A 17,969-nucleotide genomic window follows, 5' to 3' on the forward strand; every position below is an offset into this window, starting at 1 on the left:
TGTGAATATACTAGAAAGTATTGAATTATGTATTTTAAGGTGAATTTTATCGTATATGGTTCATGTCTCAATAAAGCTGTTATAAAAGAAAAAAGTAGGGCAAAACAAAGATAAATCATTATCTTTCTGCCCACCTTATTTCTTCTCCCTGAAAAACAAAAACTTCTCTTACCTTCCTCATGCCTTGGTTATAACCTCCCAGCCTCCAAGGGCTGACTCTTCTATTAGGTACAGAGAGCATAACGCTTAAGGCCCACTGCCTACAGCACCTGGTCTTCCTAGGTGGGCTCTCATCCAAGTACTAACCAGGCCCAACCCTGCTTAGCTTTCGAAATCAGAAGCGATTGGGCTTGCTCAGGGTGGCATGGTCGTAGATGAGGGCTTTCTTTTAAAATCAGAAACAAAAGGTCTTTTCAGAGCCTTTACTCTGTCCCTTTCACTCTGCCTCTGAGAGGGCACCACACTCTGTGGAGTGTCAGCCCTTTTCTAATAAACTTTCCTTTTGACTCTAAAAAAAATGAAAATAAAAATAAAAAATAAAAATCAGGAAAAAAATTAATATAAGCACCCTGGATTATATTTATTCCCATGCAGTTGAAAAAATGAGTTTAAGCATACATAATTTTGCGTGTGTGTAAAGGGGCGTATGCTGGCAAAAAATGCCCACGGCTCAGGGCGCCGAGTACCTGCTAGCCCCCAATAATTTGCTATTAAACTGTAACTTTTCTTGGAGCTTGTGTCTTCTGATGTGGGGACTTGTGGGAGGCCCTCTTTTGTCCTCTTGAGACCAAATGAAGTTGGAAGCACCAAATGAAATTAGAAAACTGAACCAAAAAAGCATGGAAAAAGTACCCTGGCCTCTGCTGGTTATCCACCAGCCAGATACTCAGCACTGGGAAAGGAGGTGTGACAGAGGTCAGGAGGTATGGACCTGGGCTCAAGTGCCTTTAAGCCAGTGACCAGCAGAGTGACCTTGGGAAAGTCATGTGACTTCCCTCTCTTGCCTCTGTTTTTCTATCTCACTGAAGTGCAGAAATAGGTCGGGGCAAGAGTATTTTAGTTTACGTGCTGTCAAAGTAAGCACAGGGAAAGTATTTTAAAGAGTGAAAGGTTTAAGCAAGAGTTCACTCTCTCTCCAGGCTGCCTTCATTGAACTTGAAGTTCACACCCTGAGATTAGGAAAGCCCTGCGGGGTGGAATCCAGTTCCTCAGACAACTTCAGATAACCTCTGACCTAAAGAAAGGGCCCTCACAGTAGCAAAGGAACCTGAGCAGCAGGGGAGAAAAGCTATTCTAGTTTTGACTCCAGATCCTCAACTGAAATCTTTCCAGGAGATCCACTTCTGGCTAAAGGATCAATGAGAAATTTCAGTTGCAAGCATTCGGTTTTTATTGCTCAGAGGAGAAATCTTCTGAAGCCAAAACAAAAAGGTCAAAGTTAAAAAAAAAACCACAAAAAAACGCTAAAAAGAAAAGAAAGGCAGAAGTAGCAAGGATCTATACAGTGCCCGCACTCCAAAACACAACCCTTGAATTCCTCTTTTTTTTAAAAATTTATTTTTAATGAATATCCCTTGAATTCTTGGTCCCAGCAGAAGCATTGTGAAACTAGATGCTAGCAGGCTTGTACCAGCTCAAGCATTGTGAAACTAGATGCTAGCAGGCTTGTACCAGCTCTAAGATCAAGCACCACAAATAATGCTGAACACAAAACTGAAAGATTTTGGTGTGGATAAGAAGCTCACAGCAAAGATAACTTTGAATTCCCCCAGTTACAGTTGTAAATCAAAGTGCAACAAAATAGGCCTGTCATTCACATCTGGGGGTGAGGGCGGGGGAGGCAGGCACAGCAGGAAGGCCCACCCTGTCCTACTTACTATTCCATGGAGATCCATGGGTGGGTCGGAGTAGAAGGGAAGGAAATTCCTGCAAACAAGCCCTGAGTTAGCAAGTTAACAAAAACATTCTGATTAGAAAGAGGGTAAGTGATTTGGGTATTGGTTCCACGTTTAAACCCGGTTGGGCTAGCAGCTGTGTGACCTTGGGCAGGTCTCTGGCCTTCTCTGAGCCTCTAAGGTTCTTTACCTTAGTATTTCCCATATTGCTCGGACCAAAAAAAAATATATATCTCCAGGAGTGCTAGATTTAAAATACAGATTCTCAGGCCCCCGCCCAGAATTTCCAGAGCCGGACCGTGGCTGTGGGCATTTTCAACAAAATTTCCAGGTGACTCTCTATACCAGGTAAGCTGGGAAACATCCTTCTCTGTGTAGTATGGGTGAGAACAGTACCGGCCTGGGGGGGTGGGCTGCTGGGAGGATTATGTGGGATTATGTAAGGATTTTAGTGCTGTGTTGGCACCTCGTGAGTCAATAATAGCTTTCATCACTGAAACTCATAATAGCCATTCATTATTTTTAAAGTAATTTTAACATTTTTCAATGATAGTTGACATAGCTATTTATTATTTATTTAGTAAATATTATTATTTAATTAGTAAATATTTATTTTGTACCTACTATGTGTAGGGACCAGCTCGAGAGTTGGCAAACTATGGCCCAATACCTGTTTCTGTATGGTCCGTGAGCTAAGAATTGTCTTCACACTTTTTTAAAATTGTTGAAAGACACAAAAACAAACATTTAGGACACATGAAAATTATGCGAAATTCAGAGCTCAATGTCCATAAATAAAGTTTCATTGGAACACCAACTCCTACAAAGCCATGGCCATTGAAAGTCATCTCTGGCTATTTTCATGCCACAGTGGCAGAATTATATAGTTGCCATAAAGACCAGGTGGCCCACAGAGCTAAAAATATTTTCTACCTGGCCTATTACAGAGAAAGTTTGCTGAACCCTGCTCTAGGTCAAGGGTCTTCGATTGGGGTTCTTGTATTTGAGGGGATACAGAAAGGGTTTTCAAGAGGTGTATGGGCATGATTAAGGCAAACAATGCTGAGATTTTCAACGTTTACGTGTACTCCTAAGATCATCCAGGAACACACCCAAAAGGTGTCTCATCTTGAATAATCCATAATGAATCAAGGTAGGAAGTAGTAAAATCTCTGAGACACTCACAAAAAAGAAAAAGAAATACAAAATGTTGGAATCATGGTACCGATGTGGAGAAAGTAAAACACTACATGCCTGGGAAAGAAATATGCTGGGTGGTTTTCAGTTCTTCTAGCAAAACTGACCCAATTAATTACGTGATTTTTCTGGCATATCACTCAGAAGGAATTAAAATAATTGAGTATTGCTATAATAATACAATTCTTATTTCCATAGCCTTATTTATGTGAGACTTCTGAGTTTACATGAATAAAAATGAAAATTAGGAGTATAACTGAATATGATCTGTATCTCATTCTAGCAATTTATTAAAAAAACCCCAAATTTTAAGAAAGTAATATTTATTAAAGACATATAAGGTGATTAAAAACTAGGCCTTTCTATCTCATTAAGTTATACATTACCAGTAAATTTTTGCTTATATCTAATAATTCTTTATCAAAATGTGTAATATATTTATGTTTATAACACAACGAAAGATTATTTCTAATAATAATTTGATATAAAAGAAATGTTTAAAGCTTGGAGCCCTATGACCTTGGGGAATAAAAAAATGTAAATTTTAATTTACATAACCATAATTTTGTTGCTGAGAAGAAGGATGAAATGAACAGAACATTTTCAAGACTAAGAACGTTTCCCACTTTCCAGCCCCTCCCTCTATCTGGAAGCTTCAGAGACTGGCTCTCTCAACCTGATTGGCTGAGGTGAGAGACCTCCCAACTTTTTTCCCTGGAAACACAGACATTTTGTCTCAACTTTGCTGGTCTGAGGCATCCAAGAATTGAATCATATCGGCATCAAACTTTTCATCTTTACTAGAACAAATCTAAAGATCACTTCAGAGAAAAGAAGCTTATGTCCAAGGTGTCATTCATCTGCCAGAATAAAGGAAATGCCACGTGTGTGCCCTTTCTGAGGACATTATTCAAGAAAGTTCTTTAACAGCATAAAGAGTAAAGATGTAAAGCAGGAAGAGTATCAGAAACTATGACAAAGAACGGTGTAATTGGTTAAATCTAAGTGCATGATGGTCATTTGGGAATTATAAGGTAAGGGACACACTATAGGGCAAAACTTAACAAAAGCCTGGAAATAAAATCATAAGCTGTCTCAGCAAAACCGAGGATCTGGGGAGGCTTGGTTACAGAAATAGATGAGTTCCAAAGACTTCTCATGAGGGAAGAGACTTCTTAATAGAACGTTGGAGCCCGGTCAACATTTATATTTGATATAGCAATAGAGAAATTAATTTTTTTTTAAACGCCTACAGCACCTGGTCTTCCTAGGTGGTCTCCCATCCAAGTGCTAACCAGGCCTGATCCTGCTTAGCTTCCGAGATCAGACGAGATCAGGCACGTTCAGGGTGGCATGGCCATAGACTTGAGAAATTAATTTAAAAATAACTGTTAAAGTTTAGAAACTATTAGCAGAGTGGAGATATATATAAAAACTCTTAAAAGAAAAGTAACTATTAGCAGAGTGGAGATATATATAAAAACTCTTAAAAGAAAAGAGGAAGGTAACAAAGGGAAAAGGAGAAAATTACCAAGTTTAATAAGTAGTAAATATTAAATAAGTGAATAATACTAAGCATATGTTACTATGATAAATGCAAACGGTCTGAAATCTCCTATGAAAGACAAAGATAAGCTGATGAAGGCAGAGATTAAACAACAGAATGAACAAAGATATACCAGGCACATATGATAAAATATAAAATATTATGAGATAAAGTATAATTTAAGGTCAAAAGCTGTTAAATTAAAAGAACAGGTATATAATAAAGGATAAAAGGTAAAGTTGGCAAAGAACATGTAATAGCCACAAATTTATATGTTTCAAACGACATATGGCAAAATATAACAAAGCAGAACACCCTGGTAATATAAGAAAAGCTGCTACAAAAGATGTCTAAGTTTATCAAATAGACAAAAACCTAAGTGAGGATTAGAAGAACTGAATAAAAAAGTCGACATATTTCATTCACAGATATCCACCAAACTTTTACAAAAATTGGTCATGTACATGGCCATAAAGAAAATTAATAAATTACAAAAAGGAAATTTATAGGTCACACTCTCTGATCAAACCCCAGTCATATCAGAAACCCAAAATCAAAATACAGTCTCACAAATTGAAACTACTTGAAAAATAAGAAAGATACCTTTACATAACCCTCAGATTTGATCCTCCTGACTCACCAAACCAACCAACCCTAAAAAGGAAATAACAAAGTATCTAGAAATTCATGAAAGAGAGACACTTCCTGTCAAGATCTACAGGGATAGATATGTCATAAAAAATTTTGAAAGACCTTGAAATAAGCATAAAGATTTCTGAGTGGCTTGTCAGTTCTTAGCTCTGGGTTGTGTAATTCTATAGGGGTTAGTGCCTTTCACTGTTTTTGAGGTATTTTACAACTTCGTTATAGAAACATATAATAACGTAAACAACTCATCTACATGAATGCAAACAGACTATTTCCCTGGAGATGCTGACCAGTTTAGCATCTGTCTGTAAATTCATTTCGGCCTTCCTGATTGCCTACGTAAGCATGCATTCGTTGAATTTATTCTCCTTTGACTCTGCTGTCCCATCTTACTGATTCCCTAATTAATGAATGAATTAGATAAAATCTCTAACATGTTCATTTCATATCTGTATGGCAGTCATAATTTTAAGTTTTAAAAAATTATCTTTTAACATAGGTGAAATCAAATGGAAAATACATAGCTTTAAACGCTTTCATTATTAAAGACTGAAAATAAATGAACCTAACATGGGAAATTAGTATAACAAAATAAACTGAAAGGAAAGCAAAGGGAAAGAATAAAGATAAAAAAATAAAAGCTGAAATGAATAAAATGGAGGGAGGTAGAGAAAAGAAATAAAAGCAAAAGCTTTACTTTTACTTTAATACAAATGACAAAGTAAACAAACTCTTGGCAAACTAAGGAGAAAACTAAAAATACAAATCAAAAACAATAGAAATAAGAAAGCTGAAAGCAAAAAAATAAATAAATAAAGCCAAAGATTTAAAAATAATTTTAGAAGAATGTTAAATGGAATTATAGGGCTACAGATTTGAAAATTTACAGCAAAGTAAATGATTTTTTTTCTTTTGCAAAATATAAATTACCTAAATTGAGCCAGATGAAACATAAAACCTGAATAGACCAGTAATTAAAGAAAAAAATTGGAAAGTTTGTTAAAGATGCATGTAGAAAAAAGGCATCAGCTCAGATAATAAACAGATAATTCCTGAGAGAGCCAAACAACTGCTCGTTACTGAAAAAGAAGGAAAGAGCCCCAATTTATTTTCAGAGTAGCATCACCTAAAACAAAGTAACAAACAAAAATCAGAGCACAAAAAAGAAAACTGGAGATCCACTGTACTTATGCATACCGCTGTAAAAATTTCAAGTAAAGTATTACCAAACAAAATCCAGCAATGCATTAGATGAAGAATCCACATGACCAAGAGGGTTTCTTACAGAAAAGCAAGGTGATTCAAAACCAGGCTATATCCTACACTAATTCACTATATCAACATATTTCAAGGCAGAACCCAAATATTTATGTCGAAATATACTGAAAAGAGATTTGATAACAGTAAGCAACCCACCCTGATAAAAACTCTAAGTGAAAGCTGGAGCAAAAGAAAATGCCCTAAGTACTATAAATACCGACACTCAAAGACACCACATATTTCATATTAAATCGTGAAGTTCTAAAGCCATTCAGGTTAAAGGTAGAGACGCAACAAGGATACCAGCCGTATCGACATTGGAGGTTCTGGTTAATGCAATAGGACAAGAAAACAAAATAAGTAGTATAAACATTGTAAGGAAAAGGATTGAGAAAAACCTGGAAATGCGATGACTGTCCCATAACCAGCCTAAATCCTACGTAGGGACCAAGAGTTTCTAATAAAACGGTACATTAAGAATAATTAAATTAATAATTACTTATTAATTTTGCTAAGGTAGCTCAATATAGACATTTATCGAAAATCGCTTGTCTTTATGCTTGCAACAATTATTTCAAAATGAGACAGTCCTATTTACAATTATAATAAAATTCAAATTAATGAGAAAATATTGGTCTATATAATAAAGCTGGACTGTATATAAAAAAACTATGTCAATTTATTGAATAATGTTTGCAACAGCATTTGAATAAAAGCTTTTCGGTGAAAGACATTTAAAAATGTCATTCTTTTCATGAGCTCATTAGTCACATTAATGCAATTCTAATCGAAATCCTCAAAATGTTTTCCTTTTCTGGGGTGGGAGGAGGTACCGGACAAAATGACAGTTCATTTGGAAATTGGAATATCTCAGACTGTCTAAGAAAATTTTGGAAAAGCATAGCTAGAGGGAAGCATTGTAAGTCTAAAAGCTGTTAAGGCTTATCTTAATAATATAATCAAATATGTGATATTGGCAAACCAGAGAAGATATAAAGATCAGTGAGACAAAACAGATCCCAGAAATAGATCCGAGTCTACTGGGGAACTTCATCTAAAAGGGAAATTAAGATTTCAGTTCCAAGGAAAATAATAGTTTGTTTAACAAATGGTCCTGGTTATATGTGGGCAGCCAAACTCCTATAGGACACAATATAAATATGCATCTGGCTGCAGTAAGATGCTAACTGAAAACAAACGAACAGCAAAAATATTAAAGAAAAAAAACCTCAGGAGAAGGGAGGACTTTTTTAGAAAGTACAGGAGACACAAATTAAGCGACAGAAGAATTCGACTGCATAGAAAGACGGTTAATTTTAGACAGAAATAACACTGTAAGAAAAGTCAAAAGGAGGGGAGAAAACTCAGCAATATGCAACAGACATGGGGTTCATACCCCCCAGTTCCCAACAGCCCAAGGAGAAGAATGAGGAAGGATAAGTTTAAAGTTTATAGGAGAGAAAAATGGAAATGATCAACAAGTCTATGCAGAGATGTCACAGAAACGCAGGACAAAATACCAGGAGGGGAATCGCACAAAGACCAGATAACTCGTTCCACTCATCATCTTGATGAGATGGAGAACACCCAGGGTTGGTGACCACTGGGCCCGTACCAGAGCAGACTACGCTTGTGAAAAATACAAACTATGGAAACGTGTTGAAACTCCAAAAGTATAAATGAATATGAGGAATTGCATAGGATGTTTACTGTGGCAGTTTGTAATGACAAACAAAAACAAAAATAAAAAACCCTAAAAATCTATGAGTTGGGAGACGGTTGAATAAAGCATGGTATAGTCATACTCTACCTTTTGCTTAAAAAAAAAAAAAAATAGGGAGGGCTGTATGGACCCACAGTAATGTGAATAAATGAAAATAAGAGCAAGGTGCAGAGAAATGTACATACTCTGATACAATTACTACAAAAACAGGAGAAACCCTTTTGTGTGTTATCTTTTGAGCCTTTGTGTGTTGGTATGAATACAAAGAAAACTTTACTTACCTTGGGTGGGGTGAGAAAGACCAGGGGCTGCAGATAATTGGCTCGATTTTTGGATAATTCTGTATATAGTAGTTAATTGCAAGGAGCATGTTTTACTGTAGTTTCAAAAAAAATTCAAATGTGCATGTGTGTGTATGTATATGCAAGTATGTGTATGTCTATGCCTGTGTATTTATGAAGGGCGGCAGCTAGGTATAAAAAGAAATATAGTATATAAAAAGGAAATAGTATGCTCAATTCAACCCCAACTCTGTAACTGGAGTAAAAACATACATACATAATAAGCATAGAAAAGAAGATTAGAAGTCCATTAAAATGGTCACAATTTTTACATCTGGGTAGTGTGATTATTAGTGACTTGAATTTTTCCTAAAAAATACAATGTGTTTCCTATATTTTCTATCTTGAATACACATTACATTTGTCATCAGGAAAAAAAATCTTTTAAAAGTTGAAAAAAGGGACACTCTGGGAAAAAAGTAGAAAAGACATTTTCCAGCTAAAATTAAATAGCTGAATCGCTTCCTAAAGAGCTGCAAGCTATAATTCTAAAGCAATGACATTAAAACACTAACACAGGACACTGCAAGCTTTTTCGATTTCTTGCCAAACCATAGTTAACGCAATCAGAATTACCATTGCTGATATGAAAATAAGAAATTCTGGCAAAGAACACGGTGAGTTATCAGAATCGTGTTCAAATATTAAAGATGAAATAAAGAAAGGAGACCAACCCAGCACACATTCCGTATCTATTTCCCGAGGGCGGCTGACTTTTCATTTCCAACGGGCAAGGCTTCCAGCATCACCATGTTGAATATTCCCTTAGTTTCTTATATATCTTTTATGTAAGAGTGAGCCGAGCTGCATGAGAACTTTACTAAGTTTAGGGGTTAGGTAAGTAAAAGCGTATGAAAGCTGGTAAAAATGTTATCTATGTGATCTCATAACATTTTAAATATACTTCTCTCACAAGAGTAACCTCCCCTTCTTACCAATCTTTGCTGACACTCTGTGAGAACATGCTTCATTCATTCAATATTTTTTAAGAGCCCACCCTGAGTTGAAGATCATGCTAGAGGCTGGAAATCAGAGATACTAAGACCCTGGTTCTGGTCTTTGGGTATAAACATCGGCAATCCTAGCTTGCTCTCTGGCGCCACCTACTGATCAAACGGCACTTCCCGTTCAAACCGATAAAATTTGAATTTCCCACTTCCTCAGTATAGTCAGTATGCTTTGAGAAAAACCTAGTTGTTTTTCCCGTCCCACTCGTCTGGTCCCTGGGACTGCACATGTATTAACATCTAAAACAATGGTATCTTAGAAAACTCAGTCTTAAAGGTTAGTAGGAACTCGTATCATATTTGCATCTCAACAGGAATGTCTGGTTCGTCAGTCTAAAGTTTCAAAAATGAAAACGATAGGTCACTTTAAGCACCACACGTATTTAATATGACTGTTAAGGAGCTAAGACGTTTGTATAACATTTATGAGAGGACTAAAAACCTTTGCTTCTTTAAGTTCTCTTTAATTATATAATTCACCCCTCAACCCCAAATTATACTAAAGAATCATCAACATTCAGTATATTTTAATCATGTATCAATTTATTAAGAAACCATTCCTTTTTTTCTCATTGGCATTAAACTTTTTTTGGGGGGGGTGTCCAATACCCACGTTAACAGTATGTAGAAAATGGTCCTTCATGCCAATAGATTCATATCCATGTACCAAAACACTCACGCCCCAAACTCCGGGGGTCTTTCGGAATGGGGATTAAGAGAGGCTGGAAAGTACCATCTACTACACAAATTTAACGAGACTGAAAAAAACCTTTATTAGAGTTGGGAAATCAAGCTGGAAACAAACAAATATATTTACTACTCGATGCATTTAATTCCAACCCTTGATCAGAATCATCTTGGTAACATGTAAGATTCTACAACAGTTATAGCCCGCTGATGATTCAGAGGTGGTCTCGGAGTTATCACAGCATTAAAAAATTAAAGTAAGCAGTAAAAAATTACAATTTATTATGGGGGTTGGTGGCGGTGGTGTGTTTCACGACAATCCTTAAAAACATCAGGGGCAAATCTCTTACAGAATTCTTTGACTTCTTTTTTTGTCACATTTCACCCCTTTTCTTGTTTTCCAAGCACTAGTCCGGTATGGAATCGGCTGGACAGAGCAGAGCTGGGTGGGGCCCCCCTTGCATGATGGGGTACGCCTGCTTGGGTAATTCTTGCTGGGAAGAGGAAGAGAATATAGGTGTGGCCGTGGTGGCCACAGCGATGTTCTGGCCTCCGTCGCTCACCACAGTCACTTCGGCTGTCCCCTCCTGGATCAGGGCGTTAAGGCCTTCAAAGTCAGTGCAAGTGATACCCGAACTGGTGATAAAAGTCTGGTTTCCAGAACCTTCCTGGGGACCGCCGGGGGCAGTGGGGATGAGAGTCTGGTGCAGAGTGGCCCCGTCCGCCTGGTCGTGTGTGGTCAGCAGGACGGCCGGCTGGGCCATCGCGCCCGCTTCGCTGGGGCACCCCGAGGACTGAGGAGGGGCGATCAGATTGACCTGGCGCAAGATCTGCAGCCGACTGTTCCCGGGGAGCTCCTCTGCGTTCTGGGCCACCAAGGCGGGTGGCACGATGTTCACGGCAGCGGCCGCGGCCTGGACGATGGTGTTCGCCGGGGGCCCCTGATGCCCCACGATGATTTTGACTCTCCCCTCGCTGAACTGGGGCACTTGGCTGGGCTGCAGCGGCACCTGGAGGTGCCCCACCGTGAGGGGCGCGGCCGGCGGCTTGCCGGGGTCGATCTGAAACTGTAGGACGGTCACGTCCGAGTTCTTATTGTCCCCGTACTCGCTGTGCTGCCTCTTGTGGCTGCGGAGCGAGTCCTCCCGCATGAACGAGGCATCGCATATGTCACAGTGGAAAGTCTTCTTGGCGTCCAGCTTGGCCACCTGCCGGCTGCTCTGGCGGCCCGAGTCTTTCCTCTCCGAGGCCTCGGTCTTGACCATGTCCCCGTGGAACTTCTTCATGTGCTTGCTGAGGTTGCTGGGCTGCTTGGTGTCGAAGCTGCAGTAACTGCACTTGAAGGGGCGGTCGGTGCAGTGGATGCGCTCGTGGATGCGCAGCGCCGCCTTGCTGGAGCAGGAGTAGCTGCACTCGGAGCACTTCTCGGGGTGCTCCGACTGGTGCACCCGGCTGTGCTTTCGGAGGGTGGCTTTGCTGTCACCCAGGAAGTCGCAGTGCGGACACTTGAAGTTATTCCCGCTGTGCTTGATGCGGATGTGCGACTTGAGGTTGCCCTTCATGGTGCAGCGGACATTGCAGAACTCGCACTTGAAAGGCTTCTCCCCCGAGTGCACGATCATGTGCCTTTTCAAGTCCGAGCTGATTTTGAACTTGGCGCTACAGAGCCAGCACTGGAAGGGGGCGTCCCCTGTCAACACAAGGTGAGTTTCGATAAGAACAGGCAGGCAACAACCACAGCGGATCCCCCCGAAGCACACATCAGAAAATCGCTTACACCAAGGCGGCGGGTGGAGACCTTCTACCTGCAGCTCCCAGCAGCCCCTGGGAGAAAAAAAAAAAAAGGGCGGGGTCGGGGGGCTTCTCTTCTCTCCCCAAACCTAAACCACCACCGCATGCTTGGTGCGCCACCACCTTTACAAAACCCAGAAGAAAAACGGAGATTGAAAAGAGCTTTTTAATTGTCCCAAATAAAATAAGACTTGTGCATATACTTAGCATATTCTTTAAAAACAATTACGCTATCGTTCATAGAGTTAATGCGACAACTCTGCTAGTTAATGGTTCACAGTTGTACGATTTTGCATAATCCATTGACTTTGATTGAGTTACGTGTTGTAACAGATTGAAGGACACATTTTCAAATCAGCCAGCTCCATGCTCACTCATCGGAATATTCTTTTTACAAGGATTGAAATGCCCAGTTTAGACTTTATGCAGATTTTTATTAATGAAGATGTGTTTATTGCGCCAACTTTATTTATCCCACATTGCCAGCTGCGTTCTTTACTGGTGAAGTTACAAAATCCAGCTGCTTGATTTTTTTTTTTTAAATTTTTAAATTCATATTCGCTGAAAGATGAGCAGGGAAACTGAAATTGCAAACATCTGAATGGATGCGATAATCCAAATTTATTTCATCAACGCATGACAGGTCCAAATTATCTAAGGCACTGTGAATTCAAGCATATTGGGGACCCCGCCCGATTGGGTTCCCCGTAAACAAAATAACAGGAGCTAGCATTCTTCGGCGCTTCCAGCATGGCAGGCCCTCCGCCGAGCACTCCGCAAGAACAGCCTCGCTGGACGCTCCCCACGTCCCCAGGAGGAAGGAACTATTATTAATGTTATTCTTAACACTACTGTACAAATGAGGAGACTGAGGCCTAGACAGACTCATTCATGGCCACCCAGGGGCATGTGTGGTTGAGAGCATGTGGCTTGGACTTCAGCCCAGGCTGACTCCAAAGCTGGTATTCTTAGACGCTAGGTGATTATCTGTACACCTGACGGACATTCGCTTTCTTGGGCCATCAGCTCGAAAGAGCAGGATTGTGTTCCAGCTTTTTGGTTTAAGGCCTAACACAGCACCATGAGCTGCTTCATACACGCCATTAACGATGATGGGGAGCAAATTTAACGAGCTTTGAGAAGACTGAGAAGCCCAAACCTAAACGATGTTCATTCAGTATGACTAAATACCACCAAGATCGTGCACACTGACTCTCGAACAAGGCTAGAGACCATGGGATAAGTCCAGCCCACAGCCTGTTTTTGTAAATAAAGTTTTATGGACTACAGCCACGCCCATTTCTTTATGTGTTGTTTATGTCTGCTTTCAAGGCAGAGTGAGCAACTGTGACATAGACTGTATGGCCTACAAAGCCTAAACTATTTACTCTCTGGCCCTTTACAGAAAAAGTTTCCTGACTCCTGCCTTACAATGTTCTTTTTAACCTTTTTTATGTAAATCACCCTTTTTCTCCATGGACCCTTTTTCGGAATAATGTTTAAATACACAAAGTAAAGTAAACTAAAATTAAAATCAATAGGAATACAAAAGAAACTAATTATACTGAAAGGCATTAAAAAATTAAAAAATTTGTGATATGACGATGTATGCACTTTATGAATACATTAACTAGTAAGAGCTAGCGGCGGGTCTAGTAACTACGATCGTTTCCAAATAGAGAAGATTGTAAAAGATATTTTGACCTATGTCCAACACCTGTTAGGAAAAGATCTGTGATTTCTACTGGAAACAAGTTCACATGCACTGTTATTGGACTGGTTGCCTATCTTCTTAAAGACACATCAAATTTCAGTACAGGTCAGTGAAAATGAAGACGTAAAATTTTTCCCCATCCAAGTTCACAGACCTCCTAAATTCTACTCAAGGACCCCTGGGTGGAGGTGTCTGTGGACTCAGTAAGACTCTCTGCTCCGGAACGTTCTAGTAGGTTTTCCCGTTACCTCTCCGCCCAAATTAGTGACAATCTTTTGCCTTTTTTTTTTTTAAGCAGCCAGCAGAGGTGAAACCTAGAAAAAGCAAATAACCAAGCCTTATGGCTGAGCTGCAGAGCTGAACGACCCTATTGACATGGACGTAAAGGGGTTAAAATCCCTTTGTCATCTTTTTTCCCCTTTAACCACAGACTTGTTTCTTAAATGAAGTATACCGGTCAGTACCAGTCCCACTGGCCCCAAAGCCCCCCAATGCTAATGACTATGTTCGTTCCTGACCGCTACGTGGTCCCCAGGGTCCGGATGTAGTGGCGACTTGATGGATGTGGTTGAATGAGTCAGAAACTGACATATTTAAGAGGACGGATCTTTCTTGGGTTTAGGTTGCTACTAAGACAGTTGACAGCACAGTCGATCAAAGCGAAGAAAAGGTAAAAATAAAATCCTATTAATTTTACGATCTGTAAAATTTTTTAAGTGCTACCGATTGAAAAAGGGAGCTGGTCATTCCACAGAGATACGGCACAAATGGCACTCACTGAAATTTTTAGAAAATGCACCTTTTCTAGACCAGTTAAAGATGCTACTATAAATGGTAAGTTTATCCTTTTAAGTCAAAATGATTCTTAACCGCTTTTATAAATGAATCCTTCAGTTCCTCTAACAGGCTGTGGAGATTTCTGGAGAAAATCAGTTGGGCATCAGTTACGTCAAGGTCTTAACTTGCTGTAGTGGATTACAAAAATGTCCCCAAATCTCCCACCTCCCATTCCTCCTTAGAGCCATGGCTTCTGCATTGTACGTAATCATGCTCTCCAGACTGGGGCAGGATAACCTGTTGTGACCTCAGACAATAGGCTCAATCACGTCACTGGATTTAGCCAATGGCATGTAATAGCTTGAAACTGGAGTCTGCTCGCTTGCGCCTCTGCCATCCATGAGAAGGTCAAGCCTGACCTGGGCCGCTGGTCCCAGGAGACAGATGACAGATACGTGGAGCAGAGCTGGAGTACCGCAGCCAAGGCCAGTGGACAGCTGGCCCGCAGCCAGCAGATTCTCAGACTCTTGAACCCAGTCAAGGTCAGCAGACTTGCTCAGATGATACCCAGTTAATCCCCAACGTGTGAACGGAAATGGCATGTTGTTGTACCCACAGAGGTTTTGTTTTTTTGTTTGTTTGTTTGTTTGTTTGTTTGTTATACTGCATTACTGTGACAATAGGTAACTGATACAGATGTTGGTATTGAGAAGTGGAGAACTGCCATCACGGGAAACGAAACTATGCAGCACTGGCTTTGGGACTGGGTAGCAGGTAGAGGCTGGCAAAGTAGCAAGGGACACTATGTCATGGAAAACGTTTGGTAAAGCTGTCACCTGAGGTAACTCAGAAGATAGAAAATATACCTATTGGATGTGGGCCTTGACCAAAGAAATTAATTCTACACAGAACAGTGAAAATGTCTTACCAGCTGCACAGGATAAGGTACCACAAGAAAGAGACAAACTCAAAAAAGAACTGGCTGTTTTCTAAATGGAATTTAGAGAGAATACAGAAAACCAAAGATGTGCTGGGTTAAAGTTCCTCATCTCCAACCAGCAGAAGGTTTGCAAAGTAAGACAGAAGCCTGGGGACAAAGGTCCCGTCCAGGGAAGTGATCCCAGGGGGAAGATTAAATGACAAATGATGGGTGTGAATGTGAGGCTTTCCTTAAAATCTCCGAAAGAATGAAGTTGGTGCCAAGTAGGTTCTCTCGGCTGGACAGGGACTTCCTAAAAGTCTCAAGGGATTCAACCCACAGAAGATTTTTGTGCCAAAAGTGCTTAAAATTGAGTTTAAAAGAAAGGCAAGTCCTCAAAAGAACTGTAGATGTAGCTTTTGGCACATCGATACACAGGAAACTAACACAGTTTTTGAGGTAGCTCTACCAGCAAAGCTGTCACCGACCTGGACTAAAATGAAATCTAAAAAGACCCCCACGTTTTGGCGGACAGGAAGCCATGCTAAAAGCTGCCCAAAGGTGCATTTTCCACTCCTTTTTCTGAAGTGGGTACGGAAGGTGATGGAAAGGATGGTCCAGTGGACAGTCGAGAACCAGAGGCTGAGCCAAGGCCTAATCCAAGAACCTTTCCCTGTCCACAAGGGTGGGGGTGGAGGAGATCTGGGAACATCTGTCCAGAGGGGTTTCAGAAATTTGTGGATTAGTAACTGCCAAGTGCCTCCTGTCCGTCCCCTTTTGAACAGCAGGATTATTGTAATTATCCTGACTCTATTTCACCACTGTACACTGGGAGCGTGGGGATCGACAACTTGTCTTTTTACTTCAAAGGTCCCTAGGTCAACAGAAGCCATATCCAGACCTGATGGGAATCACAACATCCTGGTCTTTAATTTAAGCCGGAGGCCGTGATTGGATGCAACTCGTGGGGGTCTTGGGAGGGTGTGAATGCACCTGCATGACAGAGACGTGAATCATGGTAGGGTGGACTGTTGTTGTTTGCAAAAATGACCCCAATTCTTTACCCTTCCTCATATCTCTAGCCCTTGTCATGTAACCTTGTGGTGATTTCCCATTGTGGGTGAGCTCAGCCCTATCCCTTGACACCAGGCCCAAATTATAACTTGCTTTGGCCAACGGAATGCAAGCAGAGGCTTGAAATGGGCTTATTCACTGAGGCGTGTTTGTGTGTACCTCTGCCACTGTTGTAAGGACAAGCCTGGGGTGGCCACTGGTCCCAGAAGAAGAATGAGAGATGTGTGGGTCAGAGCCAGACTGCCCCAGCCAGGCGAGTGGACAGGCGAGGGGACCGCCAAGTAACCCACAGCCAGCAGACCCCCAGCCAAGGTCAGTGGATGCCCAGCCTTCACCACACATGCGGTTAAGCCCAGCCAAGATCAACAGAGTTGTCTAGACCAGGGGTCCCCCACCTTTTTGGCACCAAGGACCAGTGCTCCTGTGAGAATCTAATGCCTGATGATCTGAGGTGGAGCTGAGGCGGTGATGCTAGCGCTGGGCAACGGCTGTAAATACAGCTTCGCCTGCCCGCTACTCACCTCCTGCTGTGCGGCCCGGTTCCTAACAGGCCACGGACCGGTGTTGGACCCTTGGTCTAGACAGCCCCCTGCTGACCTGAAGTATGTGAGCAATAAATACTTATAATACGCCACTGAGGTTTTGTGGAGGTTGTTACACAGCATCGTTTTATCAACAGCTAATTGATACACTTGCCAAAAAGAAAATACACGTAATTTGTTAAGTTACCCACGCTGAACTATTCAGAATATACTTAAAAATGAGTGAAATGCCTAACCAACTATCATGCAGAAATTTATTAAAAATGCATTGTTTATAGTTCTATTTCATTTAGCACACCTCTTCAATTAAATACTAATTAATAAGTTATAAAGTTACATAAAGATACACATATAGTTATAAACTTGACGTTTCCCCTATTTTACTGAGAGAGGCATTTCTGGGCAGATGCTGCATACAACGAGATGGCCAAACATCTCCGATTCACTTACTTAACGCTGTGGCTAAGTACTTTAAGGTGCTTATGATAGAAGCAATAGGAAGTTAGGAGCACAGAGTGAGAACACGAGGGACTTACCTGTGTGGGACCGGAGGTGGACGGTGAGCTGGCTGGAGTTGCGGCTGGCGTAGGGGCAGATCTGGCATTTAAAGGGCCGCTCGTCGGAGTGTATCCGCAGGTGCTTGTTGAGGCTGCTGCTGTCCGCAGCGGCGTAGTCACACGTCTTACACTTGTAGGGCTTCACGCCTGTGTGGCACCGCATGTGGGTCTTGAGCTTGTCCTTATACACAGTCAGAGTGTTTAGAAAACCCCCAACAACTGGATGGATGATTGGCCGAGAGCTAACATTGTGAGGCGGAGGGTTTCTTTTATTTTCTTTATTATATTATT

At 40.9% G+C, this 17,969-nt stretch overlaps 1 protein-coding gene and 2 pseudogenes across 4 annotated transcripts in view; all 3 read right to left on the reverse strand.

Annotated features, from left to right (window-relative positions):
- Positions 1–257: 257 nt before the first annotated feature.
- On the reverse strand, positions 258–376 carry LOC112471320 (annotated as a pseudogene).
- A 3,962-nt stretch (positions 377–4,338) lies between these two features.
- Positions 4,339–4,457, reverse strand: LOC112471124 (annotated as a pseudogene).
- Positions 4,458–10,138: 5,681 nt separating this feature from the next.
- The window catches only part of LOC102877771 (zinc finger protein 64 homolog, isoforms 1 and 2), a 30,109-nt gene continuing 22,278 nt past the window's right edge, over positions 10,139–17,969 (reverse strand). For 2 of the 4 annotated variants that reach the window (XM_006921922.3, XM_006921921.3), the window contains exon 6: positions 10,139–11,994. In XM_006921922.3, the coding sequence (XP_006921984.1) occupies positions 10,712–11,994 (1,283 nt within the window). In that variant the 3' untranslated portion in view covers positions 10,139–10,711. Of the gene's footprint in view, positions 11,995–17,657; positions 17,860–17,969 lie in introns of all 4 variants that reach the window. The other 2 variants (XM_015597256.2, XM_025039858.1) reach the window with 2 other exon arrangements.

Source organism: Pteropus alecto, unplaced genomic scaffold (assembly GCF_000325575.1).
Source record: "Pteropus alecto unplaced genomic scaffold, ASM32557v1 scaffold45, whole genome shotgun sequence".
In the NCBI taxonomy this organism is placed as follows: Eukaryota; Metazoa; Chordata; class Mammalia; order Chiroptera; family Pteropodidae; genus Pteropus; species Pteropus alecto.